The sequence below is a fragment of the Aquila chrysaetos genome, chromosome 6 (genome assembly GCF_900496995.4).
Source record: "Aquila chrysaetos chrysaetos chromosome 6, bAquChr1.4, whole genome shotgun sequence".
Classification (NCBI taxonomy): domain Eukaryota; kingdom Metazoa; phylum Chordata; class Aves; order Accipitriformes; family Accipitridae; genus Aquila; species Aquila chrysaetos.
Window position 1 is genome coordinate 6,445,809 of NC_044009.1, and position 19,454 is coordinate 6,465,262.

The 19,454-nt window shown below is 40.0% G+C and overlaps 1 protein-coding gene across 2 annotated transcripts; it reads left to right on the top strand.

Moving 5' to 3' along the window:
- Positions 1 to 162: 162 nt before the first annotated feature.
- Positions 163 to 19,374, top strand: TNFRSF1B (TNF receptor superfamily member 1B). 2 transcript variants are annotated; one of them, XM_030019221.1, is made up of 10 exons: positions 163 to 286; positions 8,803 to 8,905; positions 11,208 to 11,336; positions 12,489 to 12,638; positions 13,528 to 13,621; positions 13,703 to 13,896; positions 14,665 to 14,739; positions 15,723 to 15,760; positions 16,235 to 16,505; positions 17,082 to 19,374. In XM_030019221.1, exons 1-10 carry the CDS (start codon positions 233 to 235, stop codon positions 17,378 to 17,380), a joined length of 1,407 nt encoding a protein of 468 aa, XP_029875081.1. In that variant the 5' UTR covers positions 163 to 232; the 3' UTR covers positions 17,381 to 19,374. The 2 variants fall into 2 exon arrangements, with proteins under 2 accessions (XP_029875081.1, XP_040980537.1); XM_041124603.1 differs by lacking the exon at positions 14,665 to 14,739.
- The last annotated feature ends 80 nt before the right edge of the window (positions 19,375 to 19,454 follow it).

Sequence of the window (19,454 nt, forward strand, 5' to 3'; positions counted from 1 at the left end):
ACGCACGCGGAGAGTCTCTTCTAAGATACCTGGAGTAACCTTCATGTCCGACCAGCAGCCAACACCGTTATCCAGCCTGGGCAATCGTGGTGAGGCGGACGACTAACGCAGCTCCGCGCTGCCGCCCGCCCGGGGGCGGTGCCCCCCCCTCCCCGCCTCGACCTCCCGGGGCCCGGGCGGCCGCCAGCTCCGCTCCGCTCCGCTCCGCCCCGTGCCCTCACTCGGCGGCGGGATGGGGCCGCGCTGGGCGCTCCTCGCCGCGCTCCTCCACGCCGCGGGCGGCCGGGTGAGTGCGGGGAGCCTGTACGGGGCCGGGGGGAGGCGGGAGGCTCGCCCGTCCGCCGCTCTGCGGTATCGAGCGGCCTTTATCGTTGTAATGGTTGCAAAGCGGGAGTGCGCCTGGTGTGGTGCAAGGTGTAATGCAAGTGGGCATCGTCCTGCTGTCACGCTTGCAGTCCCTTGAGTTACCGGTCTCCCTCTGCTTGTACTGAACTCGGTGTGAGCTCTACAGGGGCCTCAGGTCCCACTTCTAGACTTCTTCAAAGCTCATCCTGCTCCCTTTGGCTATGTCGTTGTTATTTCCTGGCTTCCCAAGCAATGACTAATCGTTTTTCCTGGATTTTCATTGGAAATGTCTTGATTTTTCATGCTTGTTTGAATATTTGCAGAAACTGTGAGGGTCCTGGCAAGTGCAGAGTGTAAATCTGTATGTATTTTACACCGTTGTTTAAACAGGAAGCGCTTGTTGTGCTCTGCTGGATCCCTGAAACTATTCCCTATTTACATAGAAAAGCCCTTTAACTTACATCTAAGACCTGATGTGATGCAGCTGTGACTGTTCTCTTTTATATCCAGCTGTACCACTATTTGGCAATGAATCCTTTTAACTGTTTAAACCAAAGAGCTTGATGGGGTCTGTTTGACTTTGTGTGTATGCTATACTGGTATATTGATAGCACTTTTCTACCTGATTTTAAAGTGTCCTGAATTGTGATGATAAATATGGAAATGCTGCTGAGATGTCCAGGTCATTGCTTTTTAATGGGATGTGGATGTTGTTTACATGTTTATTTAATCATATTAATTTAGCCTTGATAAGATAAAGGTTCAGTGAAACCACATGAGGATGTCAGAGTGTATATTGAACCTGGAATTACATAATGGTCTTTTAAGGAGTACCAGGAGCTATAGTGGGTTGATAATTAATTCTTGAAATTAATTCTTTTAACTTCTCACTCATTTTGAATTCAGCCCTGGTTTATAAGGTGATACTGTTTTGAACCTGATTTACTGAACACCTTGGAGTGGATAGGGTAGAGCAGATAAAGAAGGGAGAGTCTCAGGATTCTGGCAGACCTTACCACCAAAATTTAAGTGTAACGTTTTGTCATGCTTCTTGCTGAACAAAGGGTTTTGATTTGAAAGGAATTAACTCTCCTCTCACCCTAAATATAATGATGGAAATCATGAAGGAAACTTTCAGCATCACTTTTTGCATTGTGACAAACCAAAGAAAAGTCCATATATAAATTAGAAAAACAAAACTAGTAGTTACAGAAATACCACATCTGCCACAGAGCTGGAAAAAACCTGCCTCTTATATCAATTTTTAAAAGTGATCAGTTAAAGAAAACTTACTTGATTTTTGAGGGGGAGAAACTGGCAAAGCAATAGCTCTTGAGTGACACTATTTCTTGTTTTTTCTCATTCAGCTGAAATTACCTGAAAGCTTCTAGCCTCAGTCCCAGTGTTACTTACAGGAATTGAACATAATTTTTGCCATTTTGAACAACTTAGTCACTAGATATTTTTAATAGAAACTTTCTCAATAGCCTCAAACCTAAATAACTGTCCTTTGCAAAGCAGTGCAGTGTGCTCTGCAGTTTAGTTGCTGATGCGTGCAGAGAAGGTCAACCTCTGGATGTTCCTGAGCGGTTGTAGGGGAATGCTGCTGGTACGTGGAAGGTGTGTTGATAACCATGCACATACTCTGAACTGCAAAAGGATGAGCGTAAAGGAAATCTTTTGGAAAAATCCCGAAATAAAACTGAGCAGACTGCTCAGATGTCCATGCTTTTTTTATGGTCAGAGCTAGGAGGGCTGTGGGTGACCTGCAGCTTTGTTGTTGTACATATCCACACTTGTGGTTGTTGCATCAAAGTTTATGATGACAGTCTTAACAGAGCATTGCAAAAGCCATCTGTGATACAAGCAACATCATCCCAGGAAAATAATTTGTTTCAAAATATTAGAGAAATGCCAATTCTGGCATTTGGCCTAGACAGAAGACAGTTATACCCTCTGGCAGTGTTTTTGGCTGGTATACCTGGGGCATCTTGGGGAGGTTCTTCATCTACCATCTTTACACTTAGGGCTCACATAACTTCTCCTTTCCTGCTCTGTTCTCAATGTTAGGTATCACCCTGTCTCCCTTAGATGCATCTTCTAGGATGTCTGCACGTAAGGTCAAACCTAATGTGGCCAATCCTGACTTGCTGATCCTTTCTTGGGAACTTGCTCATCACCTGCCCTTCTCTGACAGGTGGTGAGGATACAACCTGTCTTCCTGCCTCTCAGGCCTGCAATCTGTTATTCCTCTTGCTTTCACACCTTGTTTGCCTGAGTATCTTTGATTTCCACAGGGAAACTGTAGATTTTAAGACTCATCAGCTTTGACAGTGCCTGTTACTGTAAGTGTCAGATCTTGATTTAGTGGATAATATCTTTTATTAGGACAACCTTTGGGAAAACAGACCAACTTTCGGATACATAAGCCTGAAGTTTTGAAACAGAAGAAAGAGCTGGTATTCCTGAAAATGTGTATGTTTTTCCAAATACAGATTCACATAATGGACCCGTAATTTTAGATATTTCCAGGAAAGCAGCTTTAAAGAAGCTTTATGGTTTGAGTATAGTTGGTGCAGCCTGATACAACTCCAGCTGATTTTGGCAAGACTTGCTGTTATCTGATAACTAATCTTCAACAGAATTATTTTTGTAAATTACCAGTTTAAATATTTTAAACAGAATTCTGTTTTTTCCTGTCTTCAGCAGGTTTGGTAGCTCAGCAAACGATATTTTTTAACTTCAAGTCCTTTCCATAGCAACAGATTTTTACATCAGAGTCCTTGGTGACTTCATTGTGGTTTCATATGCGTAAAGAACATTACACGCCAGATGCAGTTCCTGTTCAGACTCCTTTGTTTGACAGCTTGAGTTTGAAGAAGGCAACTGTATGAAAAAGAGACCAATAAAAATGTAGACATGTGAGTTAGGATTAAAATATATGCTTAAATATCTTTGTTTAAATGGCCTCCTTGAGTGAAAATGAATGTTATGTGAATGGATTAGTATATATATTCATCTATTATATTAACGTATTTTATTTCTATTATTGAAGATACTTAAATTTAATTACATATAAAGTCCAAGAATATAGGAACAAGCTGTAAGGCAGGAATTGAAGGAAATTAGGTTCATTATAATTAATATTCAGCACATAGGGAATGCATTACATTGTGACACGGTGCGAGTAGTTGAGACCTGGACTTCCTCGCCAATAGGTAGAGCCAGCTTGGTGCATTGGATCAAGCCCTTCTAATTTGACAGAAGTCTGTATCCAAATGTATTGGGTTTGTGTGGCAAGGTTTTGGTAGTGGGGGGGGGTGATACAGGGGTGGCTTCTGTGAGAAGCTGCTGGAAGCTTCCCCCGTGTCCGACAGAGCCAATACCAGCCGGCTCTAAGACGGACCCGCCGCCGGCCAAGGCTGGGCCCAGCAGCGATAGTGGTAGCGCCTCTGTGATAACATTTTTAAGAAGGGAAGAAAAGTTGGGACAGACAGAAAACGGCAGCCGGAGAGAGGAGTGAGAACATGTAAGAGAAACAGCCCTGCAGACCCCCAGGTCAGTGCAGAAGGAGGGGAGGAGATGCTCCAGGCGCCGGAGCAGAGATTCCCCTGCAGCCCGTGGGGAAGACCATGGTGAGGCAGGCTGTCCTGTCCCCCTGCAGCCCACGGAGGTCCACGGTGGAGCAGATCTCCACCTGCAGCCCGGGGAGGACCCCACGCCGGAGCAGGGGGATGCCCGAAGGAGGCTGTGACGCCGTGGGAACCCCATGCTGGAGCAGGCTCCTGGCAGGACCTGTGGATCTGTGGAGAGAGGAGCCCACGGAGCAGGTTTTCTGGCAGGACTTGTGACCCCGTGGGGGACCCACGCTGGAGCAGTGTGCTCCTGAAGGACTGCACGCCATGGAAGGGACCCACGCTGGAGCAGTTCGTGAAGAACTGCAGCCCGTGGGAAGGACCCACGTTGGAGAAGTTCGTGGAGGACTGTCTCCCGTGGGAGGGACCCCACGTTGGAGCAGGGGAAGAGTGTGATGAGTCCTGCCCCTGAGGAGGATGAAGCGGCAGAAAATAACATGTGATGAACTGACCGTAAACCCCATTCCCCGTCCCCCTGTGCCGCTGAGGGGGTTGGTAGAGAATCCAGGAGTGAAGTTGTGCCCGGGAAGAAGGGAGGGGTGGAGTGAAGGTGTTCTGAGATTTGGTTTTATTTCTCGTTACCCTACTCTGGTTGATTGGTAATAAATTGAGTTAATTTTCCCCAAGCTGAGTCTGTTTTGCCCATGATGGTAATTGGTGAGTGATCTCTCCTGTCCTTATCTCAACCCACAAGCTCTTTGTTATATATTCTCTCCCCTGTCCAGCTGAGGAGGGGGAGTGATAGAACGGCTTTGGTGGGCAGCTGCCGTCCAGCCAGGGTCAACCCCCCACACCGAATCTTGTTCTGTAGTTCACAGCTCGGGCTCAGCTTTGGTACAGACATGAGGGTCTCAGTTGTGGCTGGCATCTGTATGACCGTGTGGGAGGGGGCAGCCCGCAGGCCCTTTCCCTTCTCTTGTGCTGCTCCACACAGCACAGATACAGCTGCACACCTGAAAATCACGAGATACAGGCATGTTCTCTGCTAGTTTTGTCTTCCAGTGGGTAGGGTATTGGGAATCTTGGAAACAATTGTGCTTGTGCATATGTATTTAGAAGAGTCTGTACTAACCTCTCAATTGGTATGGAGACTGCTGTTAGCCCACTCCTCTCCAGTGACAAATTAGGTAACCTATCTACTGGATGTATGTAGTGCAGATGGGAAAATGATTCAAACAATGCGGGGACTCTGGAGAAGAGAGTCTTGAGTCATTGACTTTTTGTATCTTAGTTATTGCTTAATACACAGGCATTGCAAAAATCTCCCTGGTGAGTTGTGTAGTCAAAGGCAAGCATAGTTTACCCATTTCTGTGCCAGAATATATTGCTTAATTTGATGTGCATAGAGCTAGACTAAATTTCATGTTTAATAATGTTTGTGCCTCTGCTGCTAGATAGATGAGGCATTTTACTTCTACTTGTACCTGTCAAATTAAAAGAAGTCTTCCAAAGTCTTCATTTTGTCTGTATAAATATCTTAAAAGTCTGCTGCCATTAGACACTACTAACTAATCTGAGAAGTTCTAAGGCTATAATGCAAAAGATGCAACATCAGGTTAGTTTTCCTTCACACAATCTGCTTACAGAAAATTGAATCACAGTAAAAGCAGAAGACAAAATAAAAGACTTGGGAGAGATACAAACAGTAACAAAATACAAAGATTGTGGAATAGAATCTGACCCCTACTCATCAGTCTTTCAGCCCAAAGTAGCCAATGGATCTGGATGCCAGGTACAAATATTGTACTGCCCAGCTTGGACCTTAAAATTGGTGAGATGGCTAGAAAAAGTGTGGTCTTCTTGTAGCCAAGAAATCCAAGAGTTTTATACCTAGTAAGAGGCCTACACTTCCTACAAAGTAGCAGATTTGACTGCTGGCCTTGACAGCTTTGATTAAGCTAGTTTACATTGGAAGTAACTACTAGAATTAATGGCATCCCTCCAGTGCAAACAAAGCTGAGCTCATGTGTGTATATAAATTGTACTTAAGCGAGTTACAAGTCCCTTTTAGTTTCCCATAATGTTCTTTGAGGACAGTTGGCAAGAAATTGTCAATTGTATGTCATTGAGAGCCACAGCTCATCAGATAAAATTTCAGGGAGATTGTATCAGACAGTAGAGATATCCTTTCAAGCACAACTTAAGAGACACAGATGTGAACCCATCAACCAAGAGGTTTTCCTGTGTCTTTAACTTGCAGGGCAGTATTTACAACAGACAATATGGAGGATGAGATAAGAACATTTTTTGCCAGGAAGCCTCACCAGCAGGATAATTTGTGATGCTGTTTATTGTATTTGCTCCTTTTTTTTTTTTTCCTGTGTCTGCTCTTGCAGTGAAGTTTTATGTTTTAAAAAGACTCTCAAGTGCTTGTTTTAATGAAGTTGATCATAGTGACTACAAAAATGTGATGACAACACTTGATCTTTCTTCTTTTAATAAACAAGAAAGTAACTTAAATGAAAAGTACTTTTGATGAGAGTAGAGCCCTTTTCTTCTCCTTTATCAGATTTTAGTGTCAGCTCACATTTGCAAATGGTGTGGTTTATTGTGGCCCATCCTATGAGAGTATAATACCAAGTCCAGCATTAACAGTTATTACTGAACCTAGAAGGTATTGAAAAGCCTTGTTTTTATTTTTTAATTATTATGGTTATTATTCTTATTAATAATGATGAAACTGATAATGTTAAAGCCAGCCTCCTTGTTTTGCTTTAAAGTCTTCAATTCTTGTGCAAGTACCCTTTAAATAAGCCTTCTTAACTGGAAAGCAAAAATGGAGGCCAAAGTAGGTTTTGGAGATATTTGAGGCTGCAGCATGGTTCCTGCAAAACTGGCTTTCTTCTCATCAAAAGACAAAGAGCAGCGTTTGAAAAATGCAGCTTGTGCTCAGCAGCTGTTTCTTACTTCACCTACTCTAGTGTTCAAGATGGAGAATCTTTTTTTTTTTTTTTTTGGTCATCCTTCCCCACCCCATCACAGTTTCTAGCCTGTTAAAAGCATCTTTACAAGTTTGTTCTTCAGTTTGCAACCTGACTCTTTCTCACTGATCTGGCTGTGAGAGAATGGGAATGGCATTGGTGAAACCCATCCCCAGTCTCCCTGGTTTTGAGTCTTTAACTCAACTGACTGATCAGAAGACATCACAATTGTCCTGATGTCTGGTCAGTGTTACCAGCTTTCACAGTGTTTTAAATGGGAGTGGTGAAACTTCTACTTAAATAGTTTGCTTTCCTTTTTTCTTTTCTGCAATGAATACTGAAACTTAAGAAGGCCTTTCTCTGCCTTCACATTCTCAGGAAAGGTTCTTTTTGACACTGACCGTTGAGTAGATGGGTGAAATCCTGTTTCTGCTATACAGCTAGATAAGAGGTAAATATTTCATGATAAGCTGTATGAGAAAACATTGGGTTCCCTTTAAGCAATTGTTGAGAATGGGAAGTTTTAGTCTACTTTGTCAGTAATATAAAGACACAATAGATAATCAACAAGTTTTTTCAGTAAGAAGGAAGGATGTTTTCATTACCGGCCTCCAAAGAGTTTGTTCCTGTTTTGATTTCTCTTTTTAATAATACTTTTAAAGTACTTCCCTAAATGTGTGTAAATTATACATGGAGCAATCTCTTCAGACTGCAGAAAACTGAGCAGTGTCACATACTTTTTGAACAGCATCTTTCTGATCTAGCAGGAAACTCCTACGCTTGTACTACCTAACATTAGCCTTTTTCTTTTGAGTGAGTATATTTTTCCCTTTGAAAACAGATGGCAGGTCCTCAAATATTTTGACACTTGTTCATTGAAGTCATTGAGCTGTGCTGACTGGTGTGAGTTGAAAATTAGGTGCACTGTATTTCATGACTTTCTTATGCATTTGACCTGCCATATGAGGTAGGTTTTTTATTTTCATTTAAGTCTTGTAGACAGTTGCTCCTTTTCAGAAGCAGCAGTGCAGTTTTTGGAGACATCATTTTCAAAACATCAAGGCCTTTCTCATTCAGAAAGGAATCACAAAGTATCTGGAATGATAAAAGCCTTTTTTCCTTTGGTGAAACAGTTCGAATGGTACAGGTTCTTTGACTGACGGGATGGGTTATCTTAGCTGGATATTGCATGGGTGTAAGTGAGGATGAAATGAACGTAAGCACAATAGAGAATTGAGCTTAGTGTCCTATGTCCTTTGCACCCACTGATGAAAACAGAAAGATTCCTTCAAGCATTGCAGTAGTGCTAGACCCACAGCTCCCTCTTCCACCAGCTCGAGAGGACCGAAGGAATTAATAAGTAGCAAAGTCAATCTTTTCATTTTCAAATAGGGCTCTAAATGTGTATAGGAAGTTGGCCTACTGAGTAAGAAGGTGTCATTTTTAACATAGCCACTTTGCAGAAGATGCTTCTCCCCACAAACCAACAGTAAGAATTCAGGTTTCACTGGCATTTTGTCATAGGTTGTTTGAATCATGGCAACTGAGAATAGGTACTTAGCCCTTTGGTTTGGGGGGTGCAGTAGTGACCAGGTGTGATGCTAATCCCATAGTTCCATTGCATTCTTTTGAACATAAAACCTGGAGAAATCACTTTGTTCATTGTGACAGATCTTTGAAAAACAGAGTAACCTCTAAATGGTCTCAAGTAGCTTATAAGCTGTGCATTCTCCTTTAACTTTTTGGCATCTGCTGCTTTCTGTTTCATCAGGCCTACATCAGTGCCTTGGGAAGGAAGGTGGTTATAATTGCACTGATCTTTAAGTGTTTGTCTCTTTTGAATGTCCACTTTAGGGTCAGAATGGACTTGTGACTCATGATTTCCCATTAATGTCTCCTAGGAATATTCATTGCCTTATACACCACAGTTTGCACAATGCAAAGATCCCAGCACTGAATTCTATGAAGAAGGACTTAATAAATGTTGCAGCCAGTGCCCTCCAGGTAGGTTATAATTCAAACTATTGCTATACGTAGCCAAATTCAGTCAGTTTTCAGATGAGCGTAGTACATTTTGATTATTTATACATCTGAAGAGCATTGCATTTTTGCTGTTGTAATGCACTCTAGCTGGAAGACAATAAAATGCTGTCACTGGGTGGGCAGCTACAGATTCTGTCCTGTGACTTAGTGCATGTTTGCTTCTGCACAAATCCTGTTTTTAACACAAGAATAAAGCAAGATGTCATTAGCAACATTTAAATGATATAATGACAAGACTGTAAAAATATCTGCAAAAAAGACACATTGTTCATCAGAATTGGAATTCTTTTACAAGGTTAACCTGGCTGGGGCTTATCAGGAGGTAGGCTGATGAGCTCTTGTAAGCACAGTTTTGTGCTGAGCTCTTGTAAGCACAGTTTTGCATGGTGTTTAAAGTATTAAAGTATTTTTAAGTGAACATTGAGCGGGGAGCAACAGCTCACTAAGGGAATTATAAAAATCAGGGAATACATGTCAGACCCAGCCCACTAATAACAAATATATTGTAAAACAGGGCATGAGGTAGAGCTTAGTTTCTGTACTTTGATAATCTCACTTATATAAGGGGCTTTCCATTGGACAGGTTGATCTATAATTGCTCATTAAGGGAGTTTTGTTGTCTTTTACTGTAAATCAGACACTGCAGACCACTATCAGAGACTGAGTACAAGACCACAGAAACTGTCTGCTTTGAGTTGTCATGTCTTACACTCCAGTGATAATTATTAGTGATCTTTTGCTAGCAAAAATTCTCAACTGCAGAAAGGTGGGTGTGTGGGTTTGGTTTTTTTTGGGAGGTAGTAGTGCCATTTGGATATTTTAATAATAGAGTTTTTTTAACAAGTTGTCATTATATTATTATATTAACCCAGCAAAAAACTGCCTTTTTTTCTCATTACATGCTGAGCAAACAAAATCTGTCTCCAGAAATGCTGAGTTGCAGTCAGAGACATCCGGAAGTTTAAGCAGGAAATCAGTATATGCTGAAGCAGCCACAGTTGATTGAATTAACCGAAAATGTCTAGGTAGATCTGTCAAACTTCCTTTGTTAAAAACACAACGAATGAAAGATGATAATTCATAGGTAAAACCTTTTTCTGTTGTGGTATGTACTGTTCAGTCTATTTCTCCTTCATTTTAATTTTTCAGAATAACAAACTGGACAAGTTGTAGGAATTATAAAATCTTTATTTTTCTTATGATGAATTTGAATTTCTTTACTATAATTTATAAAAAATTGAAGCCTAAATCATTAGCAGGATGTGGGAGGCAGAATTTTAAGCTTCAAGTAAGTACATGATAAAACAAAGTCTTTGGGAAGAATTCCTATGGCTCACCTCCAGGGCCCCGTCTTCTGGAGAACAAAGATTCTCCAAGCAGCTCCAAAGACTTTCTCAGTGTTACTCCTGCTTTCTGAGTATATTTTCCAGGATATTTCTGTACAGGATATGAGACATTGACTTTAATCATCATCTTCCTTTCAAGCAAGAGGGAAATGGCAACTGAGGTGTTTTCCTTTCTCCAAAATGGATATGTTGGAGCTCATATTTACTTATTTCCACCACTGCACTGAACCCTGTTGTTGGTGAGAAGCATTGGAGAAACTACCTTTGATAGCTTTTGATTTTGTCTGGAATGCCAGTAGCTTTAGAAACTTGTTGGTTTGATCTGTTAGGGCTGGCTGAAGACGTGAAGGAAAAAGGGTGAGCTCATGTCCCTTCAGTAGTGACAAGCAGTGAAGGTCTAATTCAGGTCTGTTTGTGATAATACCTTATTATGCCTTCTTCACTTGGTGCCTGTAAAGGTAGTAAGGGCCTCACCCAGACACGTCATTCTAGCACATGCCTGACGTACGGCCTGAAACACCATCCTGTGTTTCACCACAAAACACAGCTTCTATGCGGGTAAAAAGTTTGGTTTATGTGCTGTGGTAGCTGCATCTAAGTATATGCTGAGGGGTTTTGTTCAGGATTGAGGCTGCCTTGTTTTGAACATAGCTGGAATTCACTGAACTGAATGTAGGAATAGGGGTCAAATATGAATAATGTAAAAGAAATCAGAGTTTCTCTGTATATACTCGCAGTCCTCCTTTAAATCAATACTTCCTTGGTATATGTTACCAATCTGATAGCGGCGATGAAAGGAAGGTGTTTCTACAGCTAAGAATGAAACTTACCTTAAATAATTCCTAGTGTTCTTTTCCAACGAGATGTTTTCTCTGTTTTGTTTTTTTTTTTTTTGTTTGGTTGGTTTTTTTTAATAGGTCAATACAAGGCAGAGAGCTGCAGTCACACTGCGGACACAAAGTGCAGTCCCTGTAGACCCAACACATACACAGCAATCTGGAATCGGTCTCCTCAGTGCTTTGCCTGCTCACCACCCTGCAGGAAAGGTAGGCTTGAATTATTAGAGAGGCCTTTGTGAGTTTAACAGCGTGCTCAAAGAGTACACTTGGTTTAACCTAGTCTTTTCTCCTAAGAAAACTGGGAGGTTTTGTCTATCACTTGTATAGTCCCATTCTCATGCTTTTGGGCCTCACAAGATTTGGGTAGAGGAATCAGGGAAAAGTCTTGCAGGGGGCCCTGCCTCTTTTTCTCCCTAAGTCCTAAAAATGTGACACCAAGCTTTTATTCTTGGAAACTAAGGCACCGCATCACTAAAATAGATCCAAATGTCATCGGTAGAATAACTTCCTGCTTATACTCTCCCGCCAAGGGAGCTTAAGACCTGACTTACATAGGGTTAAATGGATAAATTACATTTCCAGCATCCAGTCATTTCTCAGTTTATCTGCTGAACTGACAACAGCAAACACCAGTTCTGATATTCTTATATTATTTTTATTTCTTTTGCAAAGCAGCATAGTCAGTGAGAGGACGCTGGTTCAGTTTGTTAAAGCAGCTTAACAGTTTGTAAGGTAGTACATTGGACCAACATCTGTACGTTGGTCTAATAGATCACGTGCATTAACATATTCAGTAATACTGTTGCCCATCACTTCTAATGGAAACTGGTGTAGAAAATTATCTACTTGACTCAGTGGCAAGTAAGCTTTAAGGATACGGTCTAAGTTGTTCAGAGGACCTTTGATCTGATCTAAATAGATAATCCTACAAAGCTGGTTAATTACAGTATGAAAATGTCTGTAATAAGGTCTCTAATCACTTTAAATACAGTTGCATGATCTGCATAGACTACAGGTCTTAGTATGGCCCCCAGATACCGCAGTGGTGAACACAGGTAACACAAATGTGCATATTTATGGTTACGATACAATATAATGCAACGGCAGGTACAGAGTTTCAAGTGTGCATTCTACAAATGCAAATTTCTGCTTTCCTAGAGAGAGAGAGGAAACTTTTGGGAAAATGTAGATGTTGGGGCATATAATGTATTTGTTTTATGATGGTATACTAGCCAGAAGCTGCAAAATTGTCTTCAGTTTGTGGTATGTGAACATCACCTCATATTCAGCTGAAACATTGCGGGCTATGATTTTAAATGTTGCTAATGACATCTTGCTTTATTCTTGTTTTAAAAACAGGATTTGTGCAGAATCAAACATGCACTACGTCACAGGACAGAATCTGTACCTGCCCACCCAATGAGTACTGCATTTCGAAAATATATGACTCCTGCAAAATATGTAAAGTGCATAAAAAATGTGGAAAAGGTTACCGAGTTTCCAGAAGAGGTAATTTAATTCTGAACACTCTACACACAAAATAGTTTTACTGTATGAAGAGGGTTATTTTTTGCATTAATAGTCCATAAATATTTCTGAATCTGCCTCCAACTCAGTAAATTACAGGAATATAGTCCTTTAATTCCCTACAGTTAGGCATTCTTTTTAGTGCAAGCATTATCTTAGCAAGTAGGCAGTAACTACAGCAACAGTATTCTCAAGAGGCATAACCAAAGGGACAACATGTTGCATTATTTTACTACCATATATCAGAAAGTTCCCCAATCCAACTTAATCTTCCTTTGTTTTGCTCTACTGTGTGATTTATTCTATACAGGTGACTCAGATTCGAGACCACTTAATTCCTCCTTACATCCTTGAAACAAGGCTTCAGGTTGAATTTTGGTTACAGTAAATAGTGATGACTCTATGCTGTCCTGCAGAATTAATCTGTTTTTATTAGATGATGAAATTCACCACTCTGATAATGTAGCTGTCTCAAGATGATAAATAATATTCAAAGAGGTGGAACACTGAGTATTTTTAAGAAATTAAGAACAATTTGAAAAGATACAGAACTCCAGCAGAATGGAATAGGGGGTCAATCTGTCAGGGACTAGTGAAAAAGCTCAACTTTGTCTGCAGTACCACATTTTAACCGTTTTGTGGATTTTTACAGTCTTTGAGAAAGACCGACTATCAAGGGCACCAAACTAACAGCCGATTAATCTGATTTGTGTTCGGGTTGGGTGTTTCAAATTAATCTCTTATATGACAGTTAAAGACTGTATTTTGTGTACTGCCTCTGTATCACTTCCAGGATCTGTACTGCAGACCTTGATTATTCATTCTTGTTTCTCACTAGATGACTAACTGGAGTTTTTCTATTTGTTTAAAGGGACAGATAGCACAGATACAGAATGTAAACCTTGTCCTCCTGGCACTTTTTCACATGAGGAATCTTACGATACCAGCTGTACACCACATACAGTGTAAGCCAGTGTTTCTGTCTAATAGCAACCTTAACTGTGCACAGGGTTGCTTTTCCTAACTTCTCTTTTTGTTTCTCGCAGTTGTAAATCAGTGGCTATTCCGGGAAACAGCATGAATGACACTGTTTGCAGTGACTCAGGAACAGCAGTTGCCACAGTTCTACCTCACACTATTTTGAACCTGCTCCTGACCCAAAGCTCGGCTTCCAGCAAACCTGAAATAATAACTCGACCTGTCATTTTAAACTCTGTACCTGAAATGTCTCACATAATCGGTGAGCTACTAACTCATTTAAAGTCATTTTTGTCTGGCTAGGAAGCAAGTTTTTATTTAGTTCTCAGTTTCTTTCCAAGACCTGTACCCAAACAGAACCTCAGAAGACCTGAATTAATTCAGTATGACAATGTTTGTAGTGAGTTGTATAATATTTACCTATGTATCTGCGCTACCCTAGTGCATTCTACGGTCCTTGCAATTCTGGAAAGATTTCTAAAAAGTCCCAAACTAGATTACACAAGGCATTTCCTGAGAATTGCTACTATGAAGGAGCTGGGAGAAGGTCGTATCTTAGATTCTGGACTAGGCAAACTTGACTTCTTCATAAACCTCCTGGTGAGAGGTCTTTGGAGACTTCTGGCAGCCTTTCCTGCAACGGGAAGTCGTTATAGCATGCAGAAGTGCACATGTATTCTCTCCTGTTCACAACCTATCCAGAAGGCATATATGTATAGGAGCATTCTGGGCTGTCTGGCCTTGTATTTAACAAACTGTTGCTAGCCTAAAGAGATACCTTTTGTGACTGAGGCCAAAAGTCTGTCCTCACTTTTCAGGACAGGAAAATTCAATTTTATGAAGAGGTGGAGACTGAAATGAGACCTTGGTATCTGACAATAGAGGCATCAAATGTGAATGTCAGACACACCTGATACTTGTAAATTTAGCTTTTGTAGCCATGGACAGAAGCTACAAAACTACCTCTTTCTAATTAGGTCCTTTGTCAGATCAACCTGCTAAATAATTTATCTTTTTTATTTATTTTCAGGATCAGTAGCAGGTCCATTGTTATTGGTCCTGATAATCAGTATTTTGGGGTATTGCTTAGTCTCCAAAAAAAAAGGTAAGATTCATGAAGTGAAAACAAGCAGATCTGTAAATATTGGGAAAAGTGTCATCTTATTTCCTACCAAGTTGAGCCTAGTGGTTGACTGACGTTAGTGTCTTAGAAGATGCTAGCTCTCTTTGAAGCTTTTCTTGTGGCTGGATATGGATGAAATATCACTAATGTGGAGGTTCTTTGGTGTCTAATAATGCATGAGTTAATTTACATTTTTTTCAAGGGGACAAGGAGATGATTTACAGGTTTCTGCCTCACTAGCCGGCAACCTATAGCTTCTTGAAACCCTGAGGAGCTTTTGACACCATTCCTCTGTTACATTGGGGTGAAATTGGCAAAAAGGTTCAAAGGTCAATAGAAGAGAGACTAAGAGAAAACTCATGCAGATAAGCTTGATCACATAAGCTTTGCGGCTACAGAAAAATATAATTAAAAAAATACTCCAGGAATTCTGTGTGTATTTAGAGTAAAAATATCGTTATTTAATCACATGGGGTGAAATTAATCTCAATACAGGGGTACAGTGAGGCAAATGTCCCATTCAAATCTCTCTTGTTCCTCAGATTTTAGATAATTGTCTAAACATACAACATCCTAGTGCAGTTGGACAACTGTACAACAGTTGTGCTCCTTCTGGAGCTTGTTAAATATTTTGTACTTCATCATTTAAATATTAGACATTATAAAATGTTATCATTAAACAGTCATGACCATAGTTTATTGTCATCCATACATTTTCTCACTGACACTATACTAGAAAAATTATTAATTCATGCAGAGGGTCCTCTTTGCTTGCTGGCTAAATTTGTCACCTTACAAAATTAATATAGTGTAGCTTTCAACTAACATAGTATTAGGTGTAGGTGTAATAAATGTACATTTGGAGTTTATTCCAGGAGCAGAGGATATCACTCAGACAAGTTAAGACCAGCTTTTGCAACTGAAACAAATTTGGGTGCTAATGAACTGTCTTTCCTCACTTGCAGCCCTTGTATACTCTCCAACAAGAACAGAAGCGGATTCGGTGAGTGTCACTCCTTCCTTTCCATCTTTTCCATTTCTTTAAAAGTTATATAGAAATCATGCAGTCTTACCTAATTACAAGTAGCAGAAAACTGCACAGCAGAAAGACAACTGGAGTGAGAATAGGATGGTTTGGTCCCCAAGCTAGATGGCAAGATGTACCTTACATAACCCACATGATGTACCATCCTCGCTTTATGTTAGGCTGTATTAGCAATAAAACAGAGGTGTGGTTCAGAAGACCAGATTTTTGAGCCTTTGTTCCCTAGGTAATCAGTGAAGTACTGTAGGTGCCTTCAGGAGACAGGTTCATTTTGTTGAACGCCTAATGAACTGGTACGAATTTTACTTACTGTGCAATCACTACGCAAATGGCAATTATCTGTGGTTTCTTTAGCTGCCTAAGTACTGACCAGTTCTTTTTTAGTGTTTTCTAAAAAGACTAATGTTTTGCATTTCTCTGCAAATCTTCCAGCCTTTTTCCCCTACAGAAAAGCAGTGTGACAAAAAAGTAAGAAATACAGGATCACAAAACTCCAGCAGTTCTGAACAGGAGGAACAGCATCTCTTGGAAACTTCTGCGTCCAGTAGTAGCTCCCTGAATAATCCAACTGGATCTGCAAGAGTCAGTGTGAGAAGTAACAAGAACAATGAAAAGAAAGAAACAGAAGGATTTCAGGAGCAACATTCAGCTGCAGAAGGTTGTAAGCTTTACAGCGGAGACAGACACAACTCTGCGAGTTCAGGTAAGAATGTATCAGAATGATCCAGAACCTCTTGGATTTTGATTATCAGTTATGAGTCTTTTTAGAAGAAGTTTACGTGGCAGGGTAAAAGATCAGACTCTTGTTCAGCAGAGAGAGTATTTAGTAACTTTTGAAAAGAAAAAGTGATTGTTTTAAGTTGTCAGCCTGAGCCAGTAAAGAGTGTCCTCAATGGAGAAAAAGTTATTTGCAGACTAGGCAGATCAGTGTGATGGTAGGCACTTACCTGTGAGTGGGAGTAAGAGCCAAAGGGAGCCGTAAGAAAAGAACATAAATCAAAAGCATCTGAAATGCCAACAGATGGATAGGAAGTTGGCTGTTATCCAGGGCTCTGTATTAATTTTTATGGCTTTTTTATTTCTGGGATGACACGTGGATTTTATGGTACCAAAAAACCCCTAAAATGTTACAGAACCAATTCCACAAGCTTGCCTAAATTAAGTGAAGCAAGAAGATATTTAGTGTCTATTTTAAGTCAAAGAACTGGATAAAGAATCCAACTGTCCTTTTCTGGGTTTCATTCTTCCATGTTTAATGTGTTTTCTGTTTATTTGACAGAACATTCTGGTAATGGAGGAACGCAGGTGAATGTGACTTGTATTGTTAAAGTATGTAGTCCAGACTGCAGTTCCCAGTTGCCAGAACAGACTAGTTCAACTAGCATGGATTATGGAAACGCTCCCTATTATTCCCCAACAGGGGAAGAAATTCCCCTTTCAAAAGAAGAAAACCCCTTGAAAAAAGAAACTGAAATTAAGAGCTCAGTGGAAAACGAGGACAATTTACTTCAAGACTTACTTTCAGAAGAAAAGAAGTTTCCTCTGGGTATTCAAGACGCGGGGATGAAAACCAGTTAAAGGAAATTGCAGATCATATACTGATTGACTAATAAAATTAGCCAAACAACGCCGTATCTTCTGAAATAAACATTATCTTAAATGTAGCATTCCTGCAGAGACTTGAAATTTCAGACGAACGTAGACACTGATGCTTTAGAGGTTTTTAATCTCTTGTCAGCTTTGAGAGTCAAAGGATGATCTTTGCAGTTTAAAAAAATTTGAATGCTTTTTCTTTTAAACTGAATGGCCAACTCCTCCCTTTCTTGTGTGATACCCCAGAGAGACCTTTACCAGATTTGAAAAGGAACATTTTTCTAACTTTATGCCATCGATTTATCTGCTGAGACTTCTTGTGATGATAATTTGGGTTCAGGTATGCCACCTGTCAAGAACATGTCTGTGACTAGCTCTTCTGGAGTTAATTTACTGGAGATAATTAACTGGAGTTAAAACTGGAGTTAAATTATCATTCATTCGATGCTAATGAATTATCCATTTTATTTCCTATCCCCTATTTTCATGGACATACTTCCCCTCATCCTCATGGATATTTCTTTTATTATTACAGTTTGCTTTTGCTCATTATTGGACCAAACTTCTCAAATCAACCTTAAGTATATGGAGGAGTGAAACCTTTTACAGGAGCTTTTTTTACTAGATTACAACTATTATGTCTAAACAATAGCATCTCATTAGCTGTACATAGTTCACTTTATTGTAGAAAAGAAGATCTAGATTAAATAGTTGTTATCTTAGAGTTGGAGATAAGTTCCTTTTATTGACAAAGTTTGTCATCTTTGTGTCCTGGTTGATTTAATATAGTTTCCTGATTGATTCTGACCTCATTTTTGAGGTTAACCACAACCCCAAAATATTTTTCTCTATGTTCCAGTGAATATTACAGAAGATCCATGTCAGATATGCCAGATAGCTCATGCCTATTGACCTCAGGAAAAGGACTCTCTCTGGATGATTGCATAGCATGATCTGTAAAAAGTGGAATTGACTCAAACCTCAGAACCAGAAAATCCTGTTGTCCTTCACTTCTTGTGTGATGCTGAACATCCAGCCACCTCTTACAGAAAATTAGTAGAGGTTTTCCTTGAATCAACTGGGAGTCTTTTGGTTTTGGAAGTCAATCTTTAGGATCCCATTTCCCATAATTATATTTTACGTGTGTGACTTAACTGACAATTGTGGCGTCTGTATTCAACCAGAATTTGCAATATGCTGTCTGAGTTACACTTGAGTGAAGTCATACAGTAGGCATAACTTTTTTCTTTCATGCCGTGAGAACATACTGTTGGACTAGATGATCACTGTACTTCCCTTCCAACTGAACTGTTCTATTCTACCTCAAGAGAAGCTAAATCTAGTAGTTATTTCTGAGGCCTTAGATTGAAAAAGGGTATTTTGGAATGGCATTTATTCTACAGCTACAGAAAAGATACAGATTTTAAAAATACAAATTTTAAACTTCCACAAAAGCTATGAGGTTTACTAATATTTCTGGAACGGAGAACTGGCAAACAGGTCTTTAATTCTACTATGAGAAACCTGTTACAACTGTGTATTAAACTTGTACTTGAAGGTAGTTTTCAGAAAAGACTTTGAAAATGGGCACACTGGAACTATTACAAAACTGAAGCATTTAGGCAAGAAAAGAACCTAATTTTATACAGCGCTTTGAACCTCTTGCACTCTTGTGAGTATTTTCATGTCTTGTTCGTCAGGTCCCAGTATTGGGACCAGATTGAAGCAGCGGTGGAAGATTTTTGAAGAAGTTTCAAAAACATTAAAAAGGAAGATCATGTTACAGCATTTAATTTACTGGGTTTTAAAATTACAGAGCTGTGTGATGGAATGAAAATCCAAGTTTTATGTTGAAGTGGGAAAGATGTGCTTGTATTTGCTTATAAAAAGTAAAAAAAAAAAAAAAAAGCCTGCATTTTTGCAAGTACATGTATCTTCAAGTTCCCTGACCTCTTCATTAAACAAAATTCTCATTTCTAGAATGGGTTCTTTAATTCCATAGGTTAAGCTGCTGCTTTCCAAGCAATTTTATTTCCTCCTGAGTCCAGGAGGACGGATC